At 48.4% G+C, this 23,719-nt stretch overlaps 1 protein-coding gene across 1 annotated transcript in view; it reads right to left on the bottom strand.

The window, feature by feature from the left end:
- COL17A1 (collagen type XVII alpha 1 chain) overlaps positions 1–23,719 on the bottom strand; it is a 71,210-nt gene that overhangs the window by 14,598 nt on the left and 32,893 nt on the right. Inside the window, exons 18-41 of the mRNA XM_006135380.4 lie at positions 23,096–23,290; positions 21,575–21,604; positions 20,869–20,895; positions 20,398–20,424; positions 19,534–19,596; positions 18,927–19,031; positions 16,803–16,856; positions 14,283–14,318; positions 14,082–14,135; positions 13,663–13,698; positions 12,504–12,539; positions 12,077–12,139; positions 10,863–10,898; positions 9,764–9,835; positions 9,460–9,486; positions 8,362–8,397; positions 7,428–7,463; positions 6,690–6,770; positions 4,837–4,872; positions 3,606–3,686; positions 2,303–2,356; positions 2,107–2,148; positions 274–327; positions 40–90 (exon numbers count right to left, since the gene is read on the bottom strand). Of these exons, the coding sequence (XP_006135442.2) occupies positions 40–90; positions 274–327; positions 2,107–2,148; positions 2,303–2,356; positions 3,606–3,686; positions 4,837–4,872; positions 6,690–6,770; positions 7,428–7,463; positions 8,362–8,397; positions 9,460–9,486; positions 9,764–9,835; positions 10,863–10,898; positions 12,077–12,139; positions 12,504–12,539; positions 13,663–13,698; positions 14,082–14,135; positions 14,283–14,318; positions 16,803–16,856; positions 18,927–19,031; positions 19,534–19,596; positions 20,398–20,424; positions 20,869–20,895; positions 21,575–21,604; positions 23,096–23,290 (1,332 nt within the window). The remainder of the gene's footprint in view (positions 1–39; positions 91–273; positions 328–2,106; positions 2,149–2,302; positions 2,357–3,605; positions 3,687–4,836; positions 4,873–6,689; positions 6,771–7,427; positions 7,464–8,361; positions 8,398–9,459; positions 9,487–9,763; positions 9,836–10,862; positions 10,899–12,076; positions 12,140–12,503; positions 12,540–13,662; positions 13,699–14,081; positions 14,136–14,282; positions 14,319–16,802; positions 16,857–18,926; positions 19,032–19,533; positions 19,597–20,397; positions 20,425–20,868; positions 20,896–21,574; positions 21,605–23,095; positions 23,291–23,719) is intronic.

The raw sequence follows: 23,719 nt of genomic DNA, 5'->3' as shown, positions 1-23,719 counted from the left end.
AAGGTTCGTGCCCAGCAGGATCTGAGACGCTGGGCTCACCTTGGTCTCCTTTTGGCCCCGGTGGGCCTGGCGGTCCGGCGAAGAACGTTTCTGTAACAAAGATCACAGGGCGGTTTAAGGGACAAGTGCGGACACAGCCATGGCCGGGGGGGCCCATGACGTTCTCCTGAAGTCAGGGATCGCCAGGGATTCGTCCGATCCACAGCGGGACAGGGAGGTTTCAGCGGGATCCAGCCCGAGGACCGGAGTTAGGAAGCGAGTGAAAGCACCTACCTGAGGTGGGCACAAAGGAGCCTGGTGGACCGGGTGGACCTGGTAACCCTTCTCCTAAGCCAGGGAGACAGAACAATGCTCAGCGGGGAGGGCAAAGGCCAATGAATGCAGCAGTCCGCCCAGCAGTCGCTGGATTGCCAAACCTGGTCTGAGTTCCTTCTCTTTTCCTGCCCCGCTACCCCCCAGTGATGGGTCACTCCCGGCTGTAACACTGTAGGGTCACAGCGCCAGCCATGTGGGGTGACACGCCATTGCCAATGTGGGGACAGGGAAAACCCAGAGTGCCTCCGTGCGTTCGGCTGGGCTGGCCACGCCTCGCCCAGTGACGCTTTGTTTCTAGCGGAGTCGTCCGTCCACAACAAACGGGGCCCACGTCACTCAGCTCGTGGGGCTGCAGCCATCGCTATCTCCCAGCTAGTTTTTAAGAGCGGCATTCCAACCTCCTCCTCCGCCGCCGCTAAGGGCAAAGGAAATTACCACCAGCCCACTGAAAGGGGAACAAGGCGGCATCCTAAGCGACCAGTCTTGCTCCTGGCAGGGCGTTCAAACGAGCCTCGGGTAGACCGCTGGGCAGCTGAGCAGGACTGGACTGCAGCGGGGCTGACAGCCACTGCGGGCCCCCGGCTAGGCGTGAGGGGGGGGCCCTAGCTCTGTGCTGCAGGAAGGGGAGGGGCCTCAGGAGGAAGGGGGTGGGTCCAGGGGCAGCCAGCCCACAGCGCTTTCCGAACGGTGGCGCATCCTCCCCTCCAAGCCCTCACCCTTCACCTGTACTGAGTGCCCGGCAGGGTTCTGGGACTCTGGCCACTACGTCGGCTGCAGTTACCGGGGGGGTGGCTGGGAGCCCCAGGCCCCTTTGAATCACTGGTCCCTGGGGCAACTGCCCCTTCCCCCCCCCCCCCCCACCTATCGGCGGGCCTGCTGGACTGAAGTCACCGCAGCTGCACAAACGAGTTGGTGCCCTTTCGCTTCAGGGTGCAGACATGACTTTTCTAGCCAAAGAGTCCCCTGCCATCCTCCCCCAGCCATCAGTGCCACCTGCACATCCAGAACTAGAGGGGGACTTTGCTGACAGTCCCTCTCCTGTTGGAGCATATCTCCCCTTGAAGGCTACGTCTACACTGCAGGCTTCCTGCACAAGAACGGTTTTGCATAAGCAGGGCTCGCTGAGCCACAGTGAGCCCCGCTCGCCAACCGCGCCGTCCGGCGTTCTGCACATGCACAGGTTGCCTGAACCCGGCTCTTCCGGGTAGATTACATAGACTGTCGAGCCCTGTGCATAAGAGTTCTCGTGCAAAAGGTCTTCCACAAGAGAGCGTCCACGCTGCCATGTGCTTTTGCACAAGAGATGTGCTTTTGCACAAGAGCATCCATGGCCGTGTGGGCGCCCTCGTGCGCAAGAAAGCTCTGATGGCTGTTTCAGCCATCGGGCTTTCTTGCATAAGAAACCCTTGCTGCCTGTCTACACGGCCTTCTTGTGGAAGAGCTCTTGCACAAGAGGGCTGATTCCTCGTGGGGAGAGGAGTAACTCTTGCACAAGAAGCCCTGCTTTCCGACGCTTTCTGTCAATTTACTTGTGCAAGAACGCGCGTGCAGTGTAGATGCTCTGCAAGTTTTTGCGCAAGAAGTCTGCAGTGTAGACATAGCCCTAGTGAAGTGCATCCGTGTGACCACGCGGGATGAAAATCCCGACCTTGTGGAAATCAATTGCAAAGCTCCCAGTCACGTCGAAGAGGCCACGATTTCCCCCACGGTGTTTCAGAATTACCCGTCTGGGGCACATGACAAATCGACTGTACCCCCCCCATTCTTATATTTAGGGGAACAAGGTTTTACCTGGTGGGCCGCGAGGTCCAGGTGGTCCCTGGATGGAAGCGCCTGACAAAGAGAAACGGATCAGAAGCTTTCAATAATATTTTCACAGCAGAATGAACCCAGCTGAAAATATGCTGCAGACTTCATTCCACCCTTGTGGCCCCTGTGATCTCTCATACGTACTGTGCTGTAGTCAATTCTCTATTTTAATATATACCTGGGGGGCCTGGAGGTCCTGGGGGGCCTGGTCGTCCGGCTAAATCTTGAGATACTGCAAAAGCAAGAGGGGAAAAATTGTTGCTATAGAAATATTGTTACTATAGAAACATTTTTTCTACATTGCTAATGGAAGCTATTGAAGTCTGGGGTCGATTAAGGAACGATTCTTGATACAAAACCTCATGGGTAAAAGGGAAGCTGGACCCACCCAGGGAGGCCAAAGGAACTGGGCTGTGATGACCAAGCTTGTCAGGAAGAGAATTTTTTAAGGGGGCTTGATTTTTTGGTGAGAGGAATGGGAAGCCCATTTTTAATGAAGCCGGATAGTCGCGTGCCCACAACTGCCAGCATGTATTTCCATTGGTGGTGCACATCCATATATGCCTTGGTGCACATAACATTTATTCTGCACATGATGGAAAAAATTAGCGGGAACATTGGGCGTGGGGCAGTCACAAAGTTCTGTTCCAGATTTGGATTATGCGAAATATAGTGTTTGCAGACGGGGAGTAGATTGGGATCACTTTTAGTCTGAATCCATTCCCGATCCAGAGCCCAGACATAGTTACCGAAGCATTTCAGAGCACAGCAGAACAAGCCAAGGTATAATAAACAATCATAGTGGCAATTGGTTGCAACGTGCACACTGTATTATATAAAACATTTCTCCCCCTCGGGGGATCCTGCCATTAATTCCATTCTGTGTCTGTCATTTTTGCCTGGAAATTAGTATTTCTTTCTCTGCTGGTTTTGTCCTTGAACATTTGGGAGACTTTGGCTTTCATTCCTCCCCCCACCTCTATTTAATGTGGTATTTTAGGCTGGTTACTTCTTTGCAGTAGTAATAGCTGTACTCAGTTTGCGTCCCCACAACTCCTGTTGCCAAAGGGAGGGCGGGGACGGGGCTGACAACGGCTGCCCCCTCACCGGTAATTCGCAAAGTCATGTCCTCAGGGACAGGGTGCCACGGGGAGGGGGGGTGAGAGAAGAGGGCAGGGCAATGGCAGGAAGGGGCGGGGCTTGGGGCATGGTAACGGACATCCCCCCGTGAGCCCACAGGAAGTCCTGGGCTGGGTTACGCAATTGCTTCAGCCAGGGATGGCCCGTGGGCCGGGAGCTTGAGACCCCTGTGCTATACACAGGCGTGTCATCGTACGGGTCCCACGCCCCTCAGCTCAACACGCATGCCCAGCTACACCTGCGAGGCCAGCGGCATCTTCATGTGAAGGCCCCGCTCCCCAAGCGGTTAGAACGGCTGGCCTCCCCCACTGCCCAGAAAACCCAGACGCGTCCGTTCTTACTTTGCGATAATGAAGTTGCAATTTCTGATCTGACGGTTTCCACGACGGTTTCACCTGGGAGCCCCCTCTCGCCACGTGGACCTTCATCAGGACGGGAGAGAAGGCGGGTTATTTAGCCAATTGAGGAGGAGCGCTGCCTTTGGGGGAATCTGCAAGGCTGCGGACTAAGACACTGATCACTGACATGGCGCAGGATTTTGCTTTCTGTTAGTACAGTACATGGGGTGACCAAAACTCAACCCGCATCACATCTGAAAGTTCCTGCCATTATTCTCAAACTCAGCTCAGGGTCCATCTCTCACTCCCACCTTTTGAGATGGCAGGACCTCTAGATCAAGACCATGAACCGTCTCTTCAAACATATTTAGGCACTTCATCCCCACAGAACGCTGTTCCAAGGGGAGTTAGGCACCTAACGATCTTTGAGGATCTGGGCCCATGTTCCCAATCACAGAAAGGCAGCTTTGACTGAAATGGGCTCTACTAGAACTAATGTCTGGATAAGGTAATAATCGAACTAACTAGGTCTGCAGATTTCACCTGGAAGATATGTGGGAATTCCTCACCCACTCTTCTGTGGAGGGGTGGGAGACATGAAAATTGGGAATTTTTTAAAAGATGAATTAAAACTATGAAGGCAGCCGAATGAGTCAAAATGGAAAGAGCTGCAAGCAAAAGAAAAAGATTGGGCAAGCAGCAGAGAAACAAGGAGTCGAACTGAGAGATTTTACAAGAAGGTTGTGTCTAGACTGGCCAGTTTTTCTGGAAAATCAGCCGCTTTTCCTGAAAATCTTGCCAGCTGTCTACACTGGCCGCTTGAATTTCCACAAAAGCACTGACTTCCTATTGTAAGAAATCAGCGCTTCTTGCAGAAATACTATGCTGCTCCCGTTCGGGCAAAAGACTTTTTGCACAAAGCTTTTGCGCAAAAGGGCCAGTGTAGACAGCTCAGATTTGTTTTCCGCAAAAAAGCCCCGATTGCAAAAATGGCCATCGGGGCTTTTTTGCGCAAAAGCAGGTCTAGATTGGCAGGGATGCTTTTCCACAAAAAGTGCTTTTGCGGAAAAGCATTCGTGCCAATCTAGATGCTCTTTTCTGAAAATGCTTTTACCAGAAAACTTTTCCATTAAAAGCATTTCCGGAAAATCATGCCAGTCTAGACGTAGCTGAAAAGTAATGAATGCAGTTCATTTGGAGGCAGGTAGTGTGCAAGGCAGGCTATGTACGGTACCTTGCTGTCCAGGGAGACCAGCGGGTCCAATAGGACCTGAATTCAAAGGACAAACAAAAAACGCGTGTGTTAGATTTCCATAGCAGTATTTAACCATAACAGGGGACAATCAATAGGCTTTTGAAAAGTGCTGAGAACATCAACTAATACATTTGTCTATGCAAGTAAATTAAATCAGGGCAGGGGGGTGAATTAGTCAAAGTGTCAGCAGACACTGGAGGTTCAGGGGAGGTGGCTCTCAGTTAATCAAATAAAGCACATGATCCAGCTAGAAATAACCAGGCATGTATCGGGTACAATAGAACGATAACAGGCCTGATCTAGGTTCCCCTTTCTCAGTGAAGTTTAGGAATAACACCACAGAAGCCAATGGAGCTACTGGAAGAGGCAGATCAGTGCAAGAAGAATTAGCTCATCTGAGCTTTGCACTGTGATCCCATTGTACCAGAGGGTGGTGACTAGGGTTGCCAGATGGTTGGACCAAAATACTGAACACCCCGCCGCCCCCCCCCCCCAAAAAAAAAAACACTGGGAAAAAATTCTGTTGACGGGGAAAAAAAGTGAGGGAGACCAAAAAAAGAAAATTAAAATAAAACAGCATGTCCCCTTTAAGAGTGAGTGCAGGGATAGTTGAGCACTGCTTCCCCTAGGTCTTTTGGCCGGCAGCCATTTTGTGCCAGCAGCCTTGGGGAGTTCGGGAGTGGGGGAGGCCGGGCGCTGAGTGTTTGTAGGGTTGCTGGGTGCCCAGCATTTTTGCCTCCTGGCTGTGGGAAAAAAATCAGAAAATACCGGACATCTCAGGTGTCCACTATTCTCTGAATTTTTTTTACCGGACAGGAGGCAAAAATACCAGACTGCCAGGTGAATACCGGACACCTGGCAACCCTAGCCAGTGTCTGCAGTAGGAATGTTCAGAAGAGGTTTCAGCTGGGGGCCGAAAGTGTGGGGCTGTTCATTTTTGGGTCTGGCACTGGTAGCACTAAAATCTTGTCATGTGTTCTGGGGAGATTTCTGCTGTGTGGCAACCATCCCATCCGACTCAGGACTGGAAAACAAGCCCCCTCGACACCTGGATCTGAAAACAAAGCAATGGGATGGGGCTTCCAGGGGATTCTCCCCCCTTCTCTGGAACGCAAAGGGGTGTGGATTTGGGATTCCAGCTTTGCCCCACTGCTAGACAACGTGCATTAGATCAACATCCTCACTTCCTACGGCTCTTCCAAAGCCACCCTCCTACCAGCCCCTTTTGGGTCTGTCTCCCACTCCCATCTTTACACCTCCCTGCTGGAACGCCCTTCCCTGTGCTCCAAACGACCCGTCTTTTGGCTTTTAAATTCCTACCTTGAAATTCCCATGTCCCTCGTGCGGCCTGTTTAAGTGAGGCCCAGTCCCTGGCCTCACTCCTGCGGAGAGCACTAAGGGCAGGTGAGATGGGGAAGATAATGAACAGAGTCCCTGCTCTATGTGGCCTGTAGGACAGGGCGGCTTGGCAGAGATAGGAAGCCATGAAATATAGAATATCCCTGACTGCTGCTCCGGAAAGAGAGAGTGGAGGCCTTGGCCATGTTCCCAAGCCGGCCGGCTGGCCATACTCCTGTAGGCCCATGAAGCACCCCCAGCATTGTTCACCCGCACTCCTCTGCTCAAAGAAGTAGCATTTTCCAATTCTGCTTTTTGCCCCCAATCCCACCAGTGAGAGGAGCCAGCCTTTTGCCCTAAGATGGTTAAGTTCCTGTCAGGGCAGGGACCCTGTCTTTCTCGTGTATTGAACAACCCCTTGCCGAGCGCTCAGTAAATACACAGTGAACAGTGGTGCAGGCGGCACCTGCTACAAAGAAACAGGGTTTTCGTACCTGGGGCACCAGCTGGTCCTGGAGGCCCCAGTGCTCCTGGTGGGCCTGGAGGGCCGGGGACAGCAATAGTGGAGGAATCCCCTGGAACACAAAAATGAGGCAGTTGGCAAAGAGAGAAGCGGAGTAAATCTGCCTCAGGTCCCATTTGTAACAAATGCTCTGACCATTCTTACACGCTGCCACAACCAGCTTCAATGCTGCAAACACCAAGGGCATGTCTACACTAGGAGACTATTTCAAAATGAGTAAATTCAAGTTAATAACTCCCGATTTAACAAATTCAAACTAGCATGTCTACATTATGTGGAAGCCTCAAAATTAGTCTGAGGCAGGCTCCGTTAATGCGGACGTGCTACCTTAGACTTAGAGCCCCAGGAAGCTCTGGGGAGTAATTAGTGCAAATTACTCTGGGGAGTAGTTATGTCAAAATAGAGGCACTGGAGCGTCCATACTACTGCTACTTTGAAATCACTCTTCTGGAGTTAGCGTTACTCCTGATGAAAAGCAGGCGTACAGCTTTCAAATTCCGCAGCCTGTTATTTTGAAATAACAGGCTTGGTAGTGTGAGCGCTCCGCTTATACATTCAACCTTGGGGGGGTTATTTCGAAATAAAGTCCTCGTGTAGACCAGGGCCAAAGGACCATGGTCCATTGTAACCACAGATATAGAAGGAATAAGAGAAATTGTAGAAAACCATCAATAACTGGGGCTGCTGAAAATCCCACGGTCATACGTACCAGTGGTTATAACTCTGCCAGGAGCCCCAGGTTCACCTACAAGAGTGGGACAAAAGAAGGGGGATAATTAATAGACACAATATTTTAAAGGAACTTCTGATGGCATTTTGGCTTTTGTTCGCATCTCAGTTTTTGTTAGGGAAATTATCAGACTAGGAGGTAATGGGGGAAGAAAGAGACAGAGATGAGAGAACTCAGCTAACTAACGCAGAAAGATTCTTTAATCAAATGTCCAAATGTTCCGTGTGTCATAACGCATAATGGGCCCAGTGCTGATTGTACATACAATGGTGCAACTTGCACTGAAGTCACTGGGGCTTGAGATCTGGTATCGGGGGACAAAGTGGGGTCCAAAATGGGGTCCAAAATGGGCTTTTCAGCATGGAAGCTAGGCTCAGAATTCTTTGGCGACCCTCCCCCTGATTTTCCATGTGCTCCACCAGGAGACTTTTGTTAACTCCATTTCTCCTCTTTCTTTTTTGAAGCCACTAGATGCCACTGTTGATCCAGAACAGCAATAGAGACGCAGCCCTGTTAGTCTGGTCTTGCTGAAACAAAAGACAGGACTATGCAGCACTTTAAAGACTAACAAGATGGTTTGTAAAGTGATGAGCTTTCGTGGGCCAGACCCACTTCCTCAGATCAAATTGTGGAAGAAAATTGGCACAACCATATATACCAAAGGGATACAATCAAAAAAAGTGAACACATAAAATGACAAATCAGATTTTAGAACAGAGGGGGGTTAAGGGGGGGAGGTTAGTGTTGATGAGATAATGATATTAGGGCATCATCTTGTTAGTCTTTAAAGTGCTGCATAGTCCTGTCTTTTGTTTCACTGTTGATTCAGGCACTGGTCAGGAGGCAAGAAAATCCCTCACTAATGCAAAGTACCAACAGAATAAATGAAAATGTGGTTTGAATCCTGACTTACCTTTCGACCCTGGGACACCGGGGTTGCCTGGGAGACCTGGTATGAATAAAAGAAACAATTCAAAATGATAAATGCAAACATTTCTTTTCCAGAAAAAACTTAAAAAACAATAAATAGTCTTGCAGCACCTTAGAGACTAACAAAACATGTGGATGGTATCATGAGCTTTCGTGGGCACAGCCCACTTCTTCAGATGAATGGAGTTTAAGGCGGTCCAGGTTTTTTTTTTCCAGGTAATTCACAGAATTGTATGATAGGTTAAGGAGTAAACTCCCTACCCAGCCATGTGATCCAACCATTTCTATTCCTACGTTTATAGAAGATTCCTTTAAAAGGTTTCCTGCTGTTAACTTCGCCTCCTTTGCTTTATCAGAGAAGCCCTGATATGAGAGCAAGACAGTCACAGTGCTCTGGGGATTATCGCATCGCTGCTGGAAAACACCAGATTTCTAGAGATAGCTAATGGGGTTTCCATTTATGTGCAAGGGCCTGGGACACCTTCCTTCAGAGTGAACCACTCTAGTCCGGCACCCTCTGGACCTGACCGGTGCCGAACCAGGGAATTTGCCAGACTACAGGGCTACGTCTAGACTGGCATGATTTTCCGGAAATGCTTTTAATGGAAAAGTTTTCCGGTAAAAGCATTTTCGGAACAGAGCGTCTAGATTAGACAAAACTGGGCTGGAACTGGAGCCTTGCATTTGGGAGAGGATGTTCCAGCCTTCTGATGTGTGATCTTGCCTAGGCTTCCATGCATGGAACCGCTGTGAGGCTGAGACCACTGCCATGCTAAACTGTACTAAAGAAAAACCATCTCCTGAAGGCCCATTCTTCATTCCTACAGTGCATTCCCAAGTGGGCTTTCCTAGCTCTTCTCTGTGTTAACCTAAGAACTGTGATCAGCTGAGCTATCCTAACCCCATAAGGGAGACTTGGTCATGCATGAATATCTGCTCTCTGTCTCACTCTCGGCTATTTTAGTGACCCATGCCCCTATGTGTGATGTAAGGACAATAGCCACACAAGTGTGAGGCGAATAGGAAGGTGAGGGTGCTACAGTGTGTGGGTGGTATGCCAGAATGTGGCAAAATGACTTACCTGGAGGTCCCTGTGGTCCTGTGAGACCTGGAAAAAATAAAAGCAAACATTCTAAGAGATTTGGAAATTTGGGATGGGGCATCATTTTGTTGACAAGTATGGGCAGATATTCAGCTGTGCACATCAGCATCCATGCACGTGAGTAATCTGCACCTTGCAAAGGGCCCAACAGCCCTATATCATCACATTGCATGAACCCCCCCACCAGGATATCTGGCATAAAACCATGAGGAGCAAGGCAGACAGGATGTGTAACTCCATGGGCCTCATCTAACAACAGGCATCTTTTCCTTTCTGCTTTTACCTGGCTGTCCTGCATTTCCGGCGGGTCCAGATGGTCCTCGTGCTCCTTGCAGTCCCATCAGACCTTGTTCACCTAGGGACAATTAGCAAGACAACTTATCACCTCCTCAGCTTCACGTAACACAATAACCATTTACGTTCTAGAGAGTGCTGATGCAAAACAAACCAACATTTCAACGGTAGGAGCCTCCCACGAGTCAGGGGGCATGCTGGCATGTTAAATGGGTACTTTCATGCCTAAATGCCCAATGTGAGCATCCAGAGTTTGGAAGTGGACAACCAGTGTTTGAAGTGCCACAATTTTATGATGTCAAATGTTAGCTTGAAGGCCGCTACTGCGACTTAGCTCTACTCAGTTCATCTCCAAGAGACCATGTAAGGTATGTCTAGTGCAGGGGTGGCCAACCCATTCCAAACGAAGAGCCAAGATCCAACTGGATCCAGCGCGAAGAGCTGGGGCAAAAAGTTGTAGAACAAACAAAACAAAACAAAAAAAGAAAAAGGACTAGCCCTTTAAGAAGGCTTTTGAGGCTTTTGGGCCTCAACAGGCTCCCATCGGTGGCCATGGCACCATATTGGATCTGTCATTTTGATCCGGATGGCTCCCCTGCCCCGGTGAGCACAGGGGAGCCGGGAGGGTGGGCCACGTTCAGGGAGAGCGGGGGGCAGCTTTGCGAGCCGCACTGATGTGGGGGAAGAACCACATGAGGCTTGCGAACTGCGGGTTGGCCACACCTGGTCTAGTAACTCAGGCTGTTGCTTGAAAAGACCAGATAGAGAACACATGCTTACACATTTATCTTGTGCTCACGCTGCAGAATGCCTATGACAGTTCACTCTTCACTTCACCCTAGTGCTTTGGACATATGGCTCATCTCAGGTGAGGCCAAGATGATGGAGAACTGGGCTCAAGAACATTTAGCATCCCCAACCATCTCTCGGTTCAGCATTAGATGTTGGACGGCACACTACTGTCCTACATCATTGTGAGTCCAGTCATACATACTACGTCAGTAACCTGCATGCAAGTCGCAATGTGATTGATCTTTTCTCTCTGATGAGGTGTAATGGGGGAGAAAAAGGATAAAATAGTGACCTACCTCTTGGGCCCTGGAGTCCATCGGGGCCAGCTGGACCTATTGAAAGATGAGTTCTCATTAGGGATTGCTGGAATGGTCCCGCCATATACCCAGCAGAGTAGATAGTCCCTGTGTGGGGCTGAACACAAGACTCTGGCTTTCTATTATATTATGTCTAAATAAGACCTGGACTGGGATCATTGAGGGTTTAGAGTATTTCACAGAAAGTTTAAATTTGAGGCTCACTTTTACACAAATAGTGATAGAAATGTAGCTGTGTTAGTCTGGTGTAGCTGAAACAAAAAACAGGACTATGTAGCACTATAAAGACTAACAAGATGGTTTATTAGGCAATCAGCTTTCATGGGCCAGACCCACTTCCTCAGATCAAATAGTGGAAGAAAATTGTCACAACCATATATACCAAAGGATACAAATATAATCTAGTTGAAGAGATTTGGGGGGAAGATCTGGCAACACACACAGGACAATTCCACTGCACAGTTATATCCATGGCAGTCCTCAAAGAAATAAACTATCTACTGGTGGAAAAAACTAGGGATGTTAACAAACGTTTATTTTTGTAAACAAGTAATCCCTGGATTTTTCAGTGGATACACGTTTACACGCAGGGTTGGATAGGCAGCAGCTGGTACTTGCGGGATGCCAACTTTTACACCAGCTCCCTGCAAGCACCAGCTCCCGCCTGCCGTCCCTGCTGTTGCCTCTGATACAGAGGCAGCAGCATGGGGGAGGGGGCACTTCCTGCATGTACCATCTCCTGCCTGCCCTTCTCTCCCGCAGACACGGAGGACAGCTGGCTCCATGGAAGTTGGAGATCATGATACAGAGGCAGTAGCACAGGAGGGAGAGGGGCAGGCAGCTTGGTGGGAACCGGTATGCATGGGAAGCCAGCTTGAAAGCTGACTTCCTGCGTGTACTAGCTCCCACTTGCCCACTCCCCACCTACTGCCTTTGTGGGAGACTGCAGTGAGGAAGGGAAGGCAACTCTGCCGGAACCAGCACGTGCAGGGAGCCGACTTAAAAGCTGGTTTCTCATGGGCAGCGGCTCCTGCCTGCCTCCTTGCTTCCTCTGCTGTAGAGGCAGGTGCATGCGTGTGTGTAACTGTTAAGATTAACCAATGAGCCCAGGTTTATCAGTTGAATTCCACGCTAACATCCTAGAAACAACACCTGTATATGTACATCAGTTGAATCAGTTCCTTGTTACTTACCTGTAGCTCCTTTAGGTCCTGGCTCACCTGAAGGACCAGGCAACCCTCTTGAGCCTGGTTCACCTGCAATCAAATTAAATTCAACCGAATAAAAATAATGTTGGCGATCATGGTCCACTCCTCTGAGCATTGGGCGGGAGTTTTCCAAAATGCACAAATTCACGCAGTGTATCCTAGATAGGGGGCATCTTTCTGAAGTAAGTAAGAGGCATGGATCCCTACCTGGGGATATCTAATTATAGGAATCAAGAATATGATCCGTTATGGCAAACCTTATGAACAAAAATAATATTTGTATATTTGTATTTTTTGTTAATAAGCAAGGTTGGATGACGTTGCTGCAGGCACTTTTTAATAATAGCCCACTTCTTATTTTACAGACTGTATGAATTTCAGGGCCCTAGACAAGAAATGTTTATATACTGACCTGTCAGACCACGAGGTCCTTTCTCACCAGGGTCACCTAACACAAACACAAGGGGAAATATCACATTAGATAAGTCAGAGAGTTAGAGGTTTCAAGCCAGAAGGAGATTTTGGGATCCTCTAATGTAGCCGCCTGTTTATCATAGGCCACAGAATTTCCCCAAAAGAATTCCTAGAACAGTTTGATTTAAAAATGGTTAGTGACGGAGAACCCACAACAGCCCTCGGAAAATTGTTCCCATGGTTAATTACATTCACTGTTCAACAATTATGCCTTATTTCCACTATGAATTTGTCTAGCTTTGGCTCCCAGTCATTGAATCTTGGGATGCCTTTCTCTGCTAGACTGAAGAGCCCATTGTTAAATAGCTGTCTCCCATTTAGATAGTTATAGTGCAGGGGTGGGAAATAAGCAGCCAAATTGGTTGGAAATGGTTCACCAGGGTTAGCCCCTGCGGGCCGCCAGAGCCTTATTTACCTGCATGCAGCTCCCATTGGTCACAGTTTGCCATTCCCAGCCAATGGGAGCTGTGGGAAGCGGTATCCTGATCTACGCCACTTCCCGCGATTCCTATTGGCCGGGAACAGTGATCCGTGGCCAATGGGAGCAGCAAGCAGCCGCACCTGTGGATGCTCAGGTAACTAAAATGCCATTGCCTGCCAGGGGCTAGCCCTGAATTTCATCCGGTCCACAAGTGGTCATTCTCCACACCTGTTACAGAGTGTGATCACGCCACCCCTTAACCTTTTCTTTGTTAATATCAAGAGATTGCACCCTTTGAGTCTATCACTGCGAGGGATGGTTTCCAAAGCTTTAATCTGTCTCATGGCTCTTCTCAGGCCCTCTCCAACTTATCAGCATCCTTCTTGAATTGTGGGGGTGAGGACTGTTTCACTGAAAGATTTTAGTGTCAAGAAAGATTTAGCTAGGGTTGGTCCTGCTTTGGGCAGGGGGCTGGATTCGGTGACCTCCTGAGGTCTCTTTCAACCCTAGGACTCTATTATTCTATGAAAGTAAAAGAAAATCAGATGACAAAAAGCATCAAATAGCAAAGTCAATGAGAGATGTGATTGATCCCAATCTGATCATGGGAGAACTAGGACAAAATATCCCAAGAAATCAAAAGCACAGACAATCGTAATTCAATTGATTAGTATACCTTTGGGTCCGGCTGTTCCCAAATCTCCTTTTTCACCTAAAAGATATAAAAGCAATGGCTTAAAGTATAAATATTGTAGGGGGAAAAAGGTCTCCCTCCATCTTTCCTTTCTAGAGACATAATATGTCTCACCTGTCTCTTACTTTGACGCTTAATCTAATCTAATCTAATCTAATCTAATCTAATCTAATCTAATCTAAGAATACTCGTATCTACCTACAATATTTCTAGGGCACCCATCACCACCACTGCTATTCTTTTTCCTCCTATCTTTCTTCTATTATTCTCAAGCCCCATGGTCAGAATTGTTAATATGACTCTGATTCACAGCTGGGTGTGCTCTTCTGGGAAAAAACAGAAAAGCATGTTACAGCCATTGTAACTGGTCAATATAGCAGAACGCGGACGCTAGGTCGTACCTTTGGGCCCTGGGGCACCTGCTTCACCTTTAAATCCTTGAAGTCCAGGGGCACCTGCAAGAAAAAAATGAAATTGGGAGTTTAATCATGTCCATTCTACTCAATCGCTGAGCATGTTTTCTACAGAAGCCAAGCGTGAAGAGTGTTGTCGCTCCGTCTTTTTGTTTCCCGTGTGTTACAACAAGAGAAAGTGACACTCACCAGGAGAACCTCGTGGGCCAAGAGAACCCGGCATGCCTGTAAATAAGAAGAATACAATATTCAGTTACATATCAGTGGGAAGGAGAATCCATCTCTTTGGGTTTGCCAACAGACACCAAAGTGCCCCTAACTAAACAGGGTCTTCCAGCCAGTAGGTGGTCTCACATAATTTTCATCCTACAAATTAGAGCAGAGCTATTCAACTTTGGAAGCCTTGGGGGCCACAATGACACTCACAGTGCATGCCAAGGGCCGTAACTTAAGTGTGGGTGAATATACATGCAAATATATATGCAAATACAGGCAGTCCCCGACTTACGCGGATCCGACTTACGTCGGATCCGCACTTACGAACAGAGCTTTCTCGCCCCGGAAGTCGGGGCGAGAAAGCCCCGTTCGTAAGCTGCTCCGGTGCCCCTGGTCTGCTGGAGACCGTCTCCAGCAGACCAGGGGCACCGGGCGGGTTCCCGCGCTTCTGAGGCTTTGCCAGAGCAACGCCTCAGAAGCGCGGGAACCGCTGCTGCTGCCCCTTGAGACCCGGTGCCTGTGGTCTGCTGGGGACGGTCCCCAGCAGACCACAGGCACCCGGACTGAAGCCGCAGCCGCGGGGGGGTCCCGCGCCTCTGAGGCTTTGCCAGAGCAAAGCCTCAGAGGCGCCCGGACTGAAGCCGCAGCCGCGGGGGGGGGGGTCCCGCGCCTCTGAGGCTTTGCCAGAGCAAAGCCTCAGAGGCGCGGGGAACCGCTGCTGCTGCCGCTTCAGTCAAGAAGCGGCAGCAGCCGCTGTTCCCCGCGCCTCTGAGGCTTTGCTCTGGCAAAGCCTCAGAGGCGCGGGACCCCCCCGCGGCTGCGGCTTCAGTCCGGGTGCCTGTGGTCTGCTGGGGACCGTCCCCAGCAGACCACAGGCACCCAGACTGGAGCGGCAGCAGCGGCGGTTCCCCGCGCCTCTGAGGCTTTGCTCTGGCAAAGCCTCAGAGGCGCGGGACCCCCCCGCGGCTGCGGCTTCGGGTGCCTGTGGTCTGCTGGGGACCGTCCCCAGCAGACCACAGGCACCCAGACTGAAACCGCAGCCATGGCGGGGTCCCTCGCCTCTGAGGCTTTGCCAGAGCAAAGCCTCAGAGGCGCGGCACCCCGCTGCCGCTGCGGCTCTGCTCCCCGTGTCCCTGGTCTGCTGGGGGGGGCGCAGCTAGTGTGCTCCCCCCCACAGCAGACCAGGCTTTTGTTTTGGACTCTGGGGCAGAGCAGCTGGGGCGCTGCCGATTGGTCCTGCAGCGCCCGTGGGCACTACAGGACCAACCCGGCAGCACCCCAGCTGCTCTGCCCCAGGTCCTGATTCAGCCGCTGCTGGTCAGTTTCAGCAGCAGTTGACTTGGGGACACCTGGGGCAGAGCAGATGGGGTGCTGCTGGGTTGGTCCAGTAGCACCCCAGCTGCTCTGCCCCAGGCGTCCCCAAGTCAGCTTCTGCTGAAACTGACCAGCGCTGACTACAGGAAGCCCCAGGCAGAGTTGCTCTGCCCCGGGCTTCCTGGAATCAGCTGCTGATCAGTTTCAGCATCAGCTGACTTGGGGACGCCTGGGGTTCTTAAGTTGATTCTGTATGTAAGTCAGAACTGGCGGTCAGTTTCAGCAGTGTCTGAATCTGGACGCCAGTTCCGACTTACATACAGATTCAACTTAAGAACAAACCTACAGTCCCTATCTTGTACGTAACCCGGGGACTGCCTGTATATGCAAATAGTTTATTTCACACCGACAGGCATGAATACAAAGATCAAGGCAAGACTATACAACACACAGGCTCCATTGAAGTCAGTTCTGCTGATATTAATAAAATGCAATATTTACCTGATTTCCACCCATATGACAGCACTTTTAATGAGCAATGTCAGTCTGGGAATTTAACTACTAAAACACATCTCAACAGAAGACCATTCTATTGACTGCTTTTTTGTTTGAGCCTCGACCCACGGGCCGCCAACGAACAAGCCTCAGGCTGCATGCACCCCACGGGTCGAGTAGCCCTGCATGAGAGCAAGTTAGTCTTGAACTAGGATCTCTGGGAGCCACAGGAAGCAACCGTCCCTAGTGGGCCACGCCATAGCCTCTCCTCATGGCCCCACGCAGGAGGAACAGAGCACTGGCTTGTGTCTGTGGCGAGCTGCTCTTTCAGAGCAAAATTTTTCCTCTAGGTTACAAGGCTCAGCTCCCATTGGAGCCTGGGGTGTGGCACGTATGTGACAGATTAAGGATTCGCCCTGTTATTTCTAAAGTCATGTACCGCATCATTTGCATTTCCAAAAAAACAAGCCATTTAAAAGTCTGTTTTAAATATGCTTCTTTTCATTAGAACATGCTGCTCGGAAACATGGTAGTTTAGTGGAACACCAGCTCAGTCATCTGCCCATTACAGGCACAAATCAAGACAGAGGGACCCGCAACCTTCAACACTTCCTCCCACGGCTCCTCATCAGGGCTATTTCCCATGCTACCCTGCTGCCATTTTCTGTTCATCCCTGTATTTACCTTGGAGGCCAGGAGACCCTGGTGGCCCGGGAGGTCCTTGTTCACCAAATGCACCTAGAGAGTAAAGCATCAGAGAATGTCATTAACCAGCTGCCCATCTGCCATCCTCCACCCCCAGAAGAAACTCTAAGACTACGTCTAGACTACAAGCCTCTTTCGAAAGAGAGCGTCTAGACTACAAGCAGATTTTTCGAAAAAGCGAGCTGCTTTTTCGAAAGAGAGTCTAGATGCGGTCTTTCAAAAAAGCACAGTTTGCATTCAATAACGCCTTTTTTCGAAAGAGTACTTTTGAAAAAAGGCGTTATTCCTCGTAAAATGAGGTTTACCTCAATCGAAAAAACTGCTGTGTTCTTTCAATTTACTTTTGAAAGAACGTGGTTGCAGTCTAGATGGCTACTTTTTTCAACCCCCCCCAACACCCCCCCCCCCCTAAGTCCTGGTGTACACTAGGACCTTATTTAGAAATAACCCCCTTTAGATTGAATTTATAAACAGAGCATCTGCACTACCAAGCCCGTTATTTCAAAATAACAGGCCGCTTAATTCAAAATCGGAATGCCTGCTTTTCATCGGGAATAATGCTAATTCCAAAATAGCTATTTCAAAATAGCAGTCGTGTGGATGCTCCATTGCCACTATTTCAAAATAACTATTCCTCAGAGTAATTTGAACTAATTACTCCACAGTGCTTCCTGGAGCTCTGAGTCTGAGGTAGCACGTCCACATTAACGGAGCCTGCCTCAGATTAATTTCAATGCTCCCTCATATTGAGCACACACCATTTCAGATTTGTTAAATTGGAAGTTGTCAAATTTAGTTATTTTGAAATAGTTTCCTAGTGTAGACACGAACTAAAATTCAGAGATGTGTCCATCATAAGGATCAATTGCACCACACTGAATTCCTCTTATCCTCCAGGGCAGCGAGACAAAACAAGGCTTTAGCTTGTTCCTCTGGGTCCACTTGCTATAAATAAATTGTCTCCAGGAACCTAAATGGTGCTCCCTGTTTATATTTCCAGCCATCTCTTTCACCATCCCACCCTCAGCTCCAATTGTGAAGCCCTGCGAATTATAACCATGGGTATCCACGGTCCACAAATCATTTTTGTGCATATGTTTATACATTTTGTATCTAGAACCCTGCAAATCCATGGATATCCACTACATATCCATGGGTTTCTGCATCCATGGATCAAATTTTGTATCCGTGCAGGGCTCTATCCATTTGCACCGATGCAAATGCTGCTTTGCACGCAGATATTACATGTTTATACAGCTATAAACCACCAGACATCTCTAGTCTATTTTCTTCAAAGAGTCACCTTGAATGACTGAGGTTTAACAGTCAAGTAAGTATCTGATTGTGGAATATGACTGATCCTCTCTCCCCCGCACCTCAATCAGTGTCATGATTAATTAGCAATTAAGACAACTGAGAATGCATTATCCTGAAATGAACTCATCTCATTGGGCATGATGATGCACCAGAGTCTGAATCTTTCTCGTGGCCCAGGACTTATCTCACTATACCACCTGGCATTGTTGCCTTCTGTTGACAGTAAATATTTTAGAAGAAAAAATGATCTATCATTCATTTCAGCACTAAAAGATGAGTAAATCCACTGCAGCAGCTAGATTTTTGCAATGAATTGTGGCAGCTACAGAAATTAACATGTTCTTTTTGGTAGGACACACTGGTAGAACTGTCACTCAGCACCCGTCCTTTTGCACACACTCAGCAGCTTTCTGGGGTAGTCTATTCGCTCAACACTGTCGTCGCTTTGGGCCAGAATCTTTGGGGTGACGCTTGACTCAACGTTGGCAGCGCGGATAAGACGCAAAGTAGCAGAGAGCCAAACCACTTCTGATTCTGCAAATCCCAAACCGAACTGAGGAGCTTCGGCCAAACCAAAGCCACCTGGGTTGGCCCTTACCGAGGTGGCGCAAACCCGAAATCTTTCAGCCTATTCTGAGTGGCTCCAGAATCCACTGGATCTAAACCTGTGTCTGAACTAACAACACTGAATATTAAGCTCCGAGGCTTTAGCAAAACCAGAACAGAGACTCAGCCTCCATGGCCCATCTCTTTACGCACTGGAGAGAGGGCAGGACAGTCTCCTACCTCTTTCTCCTTTCTCCCCAAATCCAGGTGGTCCAGGTTCCCCACGAGGCCCTGGTGGTCCTTCATGTCCTCGTGAGCCCATAGGTCCCTCCCTGCCAGGATCACCTATGGAAAGCAAATGGCTTGTAATACAGCTTGATACATTCCACGCAGTGATATTCAGTCCCCCCGCAACAGGATGGCAAGGGTCGCGGTGGAGTCCCGGGTTCACACAGGCAGGTGGAGGCGATGCACATACTTGTGTGAGTCTCCCATAGCAACTGAGCTGTGATAAGCTCAGAAGTAGGGTTGCTAGCTGTCCAGTTTTTGCCCAGACAGTCCAGTATTTGTAGGCCTGGACATGTGTTTTCTGGTTTTTTTTTGATAGTAGGCCAATGGGGACATTTTCCCCTGCTGTGTCAGCAAGGGGGGGGGGGGAGCAAGGAGATTTAAAGGCACAGTTACCTTTTTACCTTTTTGGGTTTTTTGCTCAACAAGTTTGGTCTCCCTATTTTGGGGGGAGGGGGAGTCAACCAATTTTTTCCCCCGCCATGTTCGGGATTTTTTGCGAAAATATCTGGCAACCCTAGCTCAGAGTAATCATGTCAGATGGGGCGGTGCTGCTTACCCACGCTGCCTTTCTGTCCTTTCGGGCCTTCTGGTCCTGGGTGCCCAAACGAACCTGGGATGCCTGTCAGCAAAACACAAGATGGTAAACCTACGTATTCCCTGACAGTGGACCCAGGACTAGTGTTTAGCTCATATGAAAATAAGGGATTTGTAAACCCAGAGCTGCAGGGGGAGGGTTGCCAGGCTGAAAAAACCATATTGTTTGCTAAGTATTGCATGTGGGCAGGGTTCTCCTTAGCAGCATATGGTAGGCACAGTTGGGTGCAATGATAAATATTCTCCCTTTCTCAGAACATTCCTGCCCAACCGGGCTGATACTGAAGGAAGCATGATTTTGTCTATAGAATATTTCATGAAGGGGTCCGGAGGCCATATACCAGCGGACCATGAGTGTGCACTGTTATTTGATGCAGCGGTGAAACGCCCACTTGTAATGCCCACAACGTTGCATGCACACATCCCTTGCACATGCATTGTGAGGACACGGTCACGCAGGCATACAGCTGATAGAATTGTCACACGCAGAACCCAGTTTGCAATACTTGACCAGGATCTTTTAAATGTGCCCAGGGGGTCTCCGTGCACCAAAATGGTGCCAGGAAACATCTGCTCATACAAGGCAGGATGGGATGAAGCCTTGGTGCAAATAAGGCCTTTGAGCTGTCGGGCAGGGGTTCTGCCTGGATTTCAGCACTGGCGGAATAACAACTGGCACTCGGTATAAGACATTTGCAGTGGCGCAAGAGTTAAACAGACTCCACGGAGAACCAGCCTGGAGGTATCTGCTGTGCAAAATGAATCCTTGTGTGCACTGTTCCACGGAAATGCCACAAAGGCTGGCAACTTGCTGAACTCTGCCTACCTGGTACACCAGGAAGTCCTCGGTCTCCTGTCAGGACAAAGAAAAGGAACATTAATGGGGAAAGGGCTCTTTCCCTATGGTCCCACCTTCATCCTTTTGCAAGTTATTTACCTTCCTGCCTTTGAAAAATCACACCTCCCAACGTTCCTCTAAAGCACATTTTGATCAAATTAGATACCGTACAATTTCTGTCTTGCTTTGCAAATGGGCGAGTGTATTTCTGGATACAAAGCAACATCTGATATCCCCTCTACAACCCTCTCTAGGTCTTTGCCAGGGGCTAATACAAACAACTACTACAGCCAACACTGTCAATATAATACTTGACCTACAGAACCATTTAGAAGGTCTCTCAGCACAGCTAACTTCTTTGAGAGACAAAAGTCCATCTTTCAGCTAAGTGCCTCCAGCGCTAATGTTCTCACAGCACTTTGCCCAGGTATATGAGAAAATGTCTAATTTCAGACTCACCTTTGGGACCTTGCACTCCCATATCGCCTGAGAAAGGAGAGAAAAAAAATCAAATCAAGAGAGATCCAGGAGGTATTCCCAATAATCGCTCATTTTGAGACCATCCTTAGTACACTCTAAACTCTCAGGCTAGACTGGCATGATTTTCCGCAAATGCTTTTAACGGAAAAGTTTTTCCGTTAAAAGCATTTGCGGAAAAGAGCATCCAGATTGGCACGGACACTTTTGTGCAAAAGCACTTTTTGTGGAAAAGCGTCCATGCCAATCTAGACGCGGTGTTGCACAAGAAAGCCCCGATCGCCATTTTCGCCATCGGGGATTTTTTGCGCAAAACAGTTTTTAGCTGTCCACACTGGCCCTCTTGCGCAAAAGCATTTGCGCAAGAGGGCTTTTTCCCGAGCGGGAGCAGCATAGTATTTGCACAAGAACACTGACAATCTTACATTAGCTCGTCAGTGTTCTGGCGCAAATTCAAGCGGCCAGTGTAGACAGCTGGCAAATTTTTCTTTCGCGGAAAAACTTGCCAGTCTAGACGCAGCCGCAGTGAGAGCCATGGGACTCTGGGGAGAACAGGGAAAGCCGAAATGGGCTTTTCCCATTTTAACTAGTTGTGTGATTCCTTGTGCAACTCCCTGGATTCCTTGTGCAAATTGTGAGAAGAAGCCGAGACACAGAACAAAGAAAGGGAAACACAACTCTTCTGTACCTTTCATACCGGGTTCTCCTCTGAATAAACCTGCAATGGGAAGTAAAATGGTTGTTAGATTTAATTACACAATTGCTAGCAAAACAGTCTCTTTCTCTCTGAAGACACAAGGCCGCTTTTGACTTGATTTCAAGGCTGGAGGCAGCCTCGTCTAGTGGGCGCAGTGTAGATTTGGAAAGCAGCAGCTGCCCAGATATAATGGACCGACTCCCTTTGAAATCAGCGGCAATCACTCATCTGCTGCAGAGGAAGGAGAATCATGCTCTCTGAGTGCTAATCCCATTCCTGACTGTCGGGCTCGGACTAATTGCCCTTATTTTCCCCAGCTATAAAATACAGATCTCATTCAGAAGGACGTTGTAAAAAATAATCAGTGACTTTTTGTGTAGGGCTTTAAAAATGATCAGCCTTATCAGTGCTGTACGGGTGATTCGTAATTACCCAGAACATTAGTTTACAACCACCTTGATATCTTTCTCTTGGATAAGTCAGGTAGATTTAACCCCTCTGTTACTTCCATGACAGGCAGCATTCTAAGACCCGCACTTGCTCACAACGTGCTTTCCCATAATTGGAAGGATTCCAAATTTTACTATATTGTGCTGCACTTCGAAGGCCTCTGCCAACTCAGATATGGAGTCACACTCCTGACCTGGGAAAAAGACTATTCTGCAAGTCCTTCCAGTTATCTGGGACAGTTAACAGGGCACATTAAAAAAAAAGGCCACTTAAACTATTCCTGCAAAACTTACATATGCAACATTTGTGGAAAACAAATCTATTTTTGCATGGGCAGTGCATACACCTCTCCATTTCCTGCATGTAACTGTAGACAAAGGTGTGCATGAGAATTTTACATGAGCATATAGACAGTGAATTTGGAGAATCCTGAAACAAAAGAAGGCGAATGGCTCACGAGTTCACATTTGTCAGTGCAATCTGACAACAGGAACAAGGGCGGGACTGAATTGAGGTAAGATTTTCCTCAGTGACACAAATATAAATCTGGAGTAACTCCAGTAAAGCCATTGACATTATTTCAGATTCACAGTGGTGTAAGTAGGGGTACGTCTACACTGTAATACTATTTTGGAAAGCCAGAGGTACCCCAGAATAGCTACCCCGCGTCCAAGGAATGTGTCCACTATTTCAAAATAATTTTCAAAATAATGGACGTGCTGTTTTGCCATCGCTGTAAAGCTCGTTGCACGAGGGATAAGGGATGTCTCAAAATAGCCTATTTCGAAATAAAATCGAAATAAGATACACAATTCGCATAGTGCAAATTGCATATCTGATTTTGATTTTGGAGTGCAGTGTAGACAAACCCTGAGATCAGAATCTGCCTCTTCTTCAATAATATAAATGGATCTGATAACACTATGTTTTATGTTTCTTGCTACTTAAGTCACACAGAAGTTTGAATGGTGCAAATGGAAGATCTGCCTTTTTTTTTCTCCGGAGGAAGCATCTTTTAGCAATACAGTCTTGTGGGATTTCATGGGCTGTTGTTCTTCTTACCTTGTTCTCTTTCCGAAGCTATTTTGTTCTTCATAAAGAGCCAGAGGGCATCTTGATCTTTAAGATTGAAATGTGTACTTGTTGTACCTTGCCCCACATCGGAAACATATTTTTCAATGTTTGTTTTGTCCAGAACAATTCCCTGGGCTCTCTCCAGCATGTCCACACGAGACTTCAGCTTCCTCACTTCTTCCGCTGAAAGGGTGCATTATAGTAAACCGTTAAAAGGGAAGAATCCTTATGAGAGCAGGGGAAAGTTTATTGTCAACTAACTGAATTTGGTGGTGGAGGGAGAGAGAGGATTATTCTGTGTATCTTGTAGTTCCTTATGACTTGTAACTTTTTACCAGAGATTTCCACGGGACTGAAAAGACATCTTTTCAATCTGTTAGCCTGTAAAGGGGAGAATTATCTTGCGGTCAAGAGCACAGGAGTGGGCATCGGATCTAAAATTCCCTGCCAGCTGTGTGATTGATTTCCTGTGTGGTCTTGAGCAAGTTACATTTCTTCTCTGGTCACTTTTACACTATGAAAAAAGGGGAGTTTGTAGTGTAACTAACCCGAGGTAAAATCCTCAGGTGGACACGACAGTTTGTAGCTTTCACATGAGTTGGTTGAGGCAAA

Source organism: Pelodiscus sinensis, chromosome 8, assembly GCF_049634645.1.
Source record: "Pelodiscus sinensis isolate JC-2024 chromosome 8, ASM4963464v1, whole genome shotgun sequence".
In the NCBI taxonomy this organism is placed as follows: domain Eukaryota; kingdom Metazoa; phylum Chordata; order Testudines; family Trionychidae; genus Pelodiscus; species Pelodiscus sinensis.
This window is presented reverse-complemented; position numbering and strand designations above follow the sequence as displayed.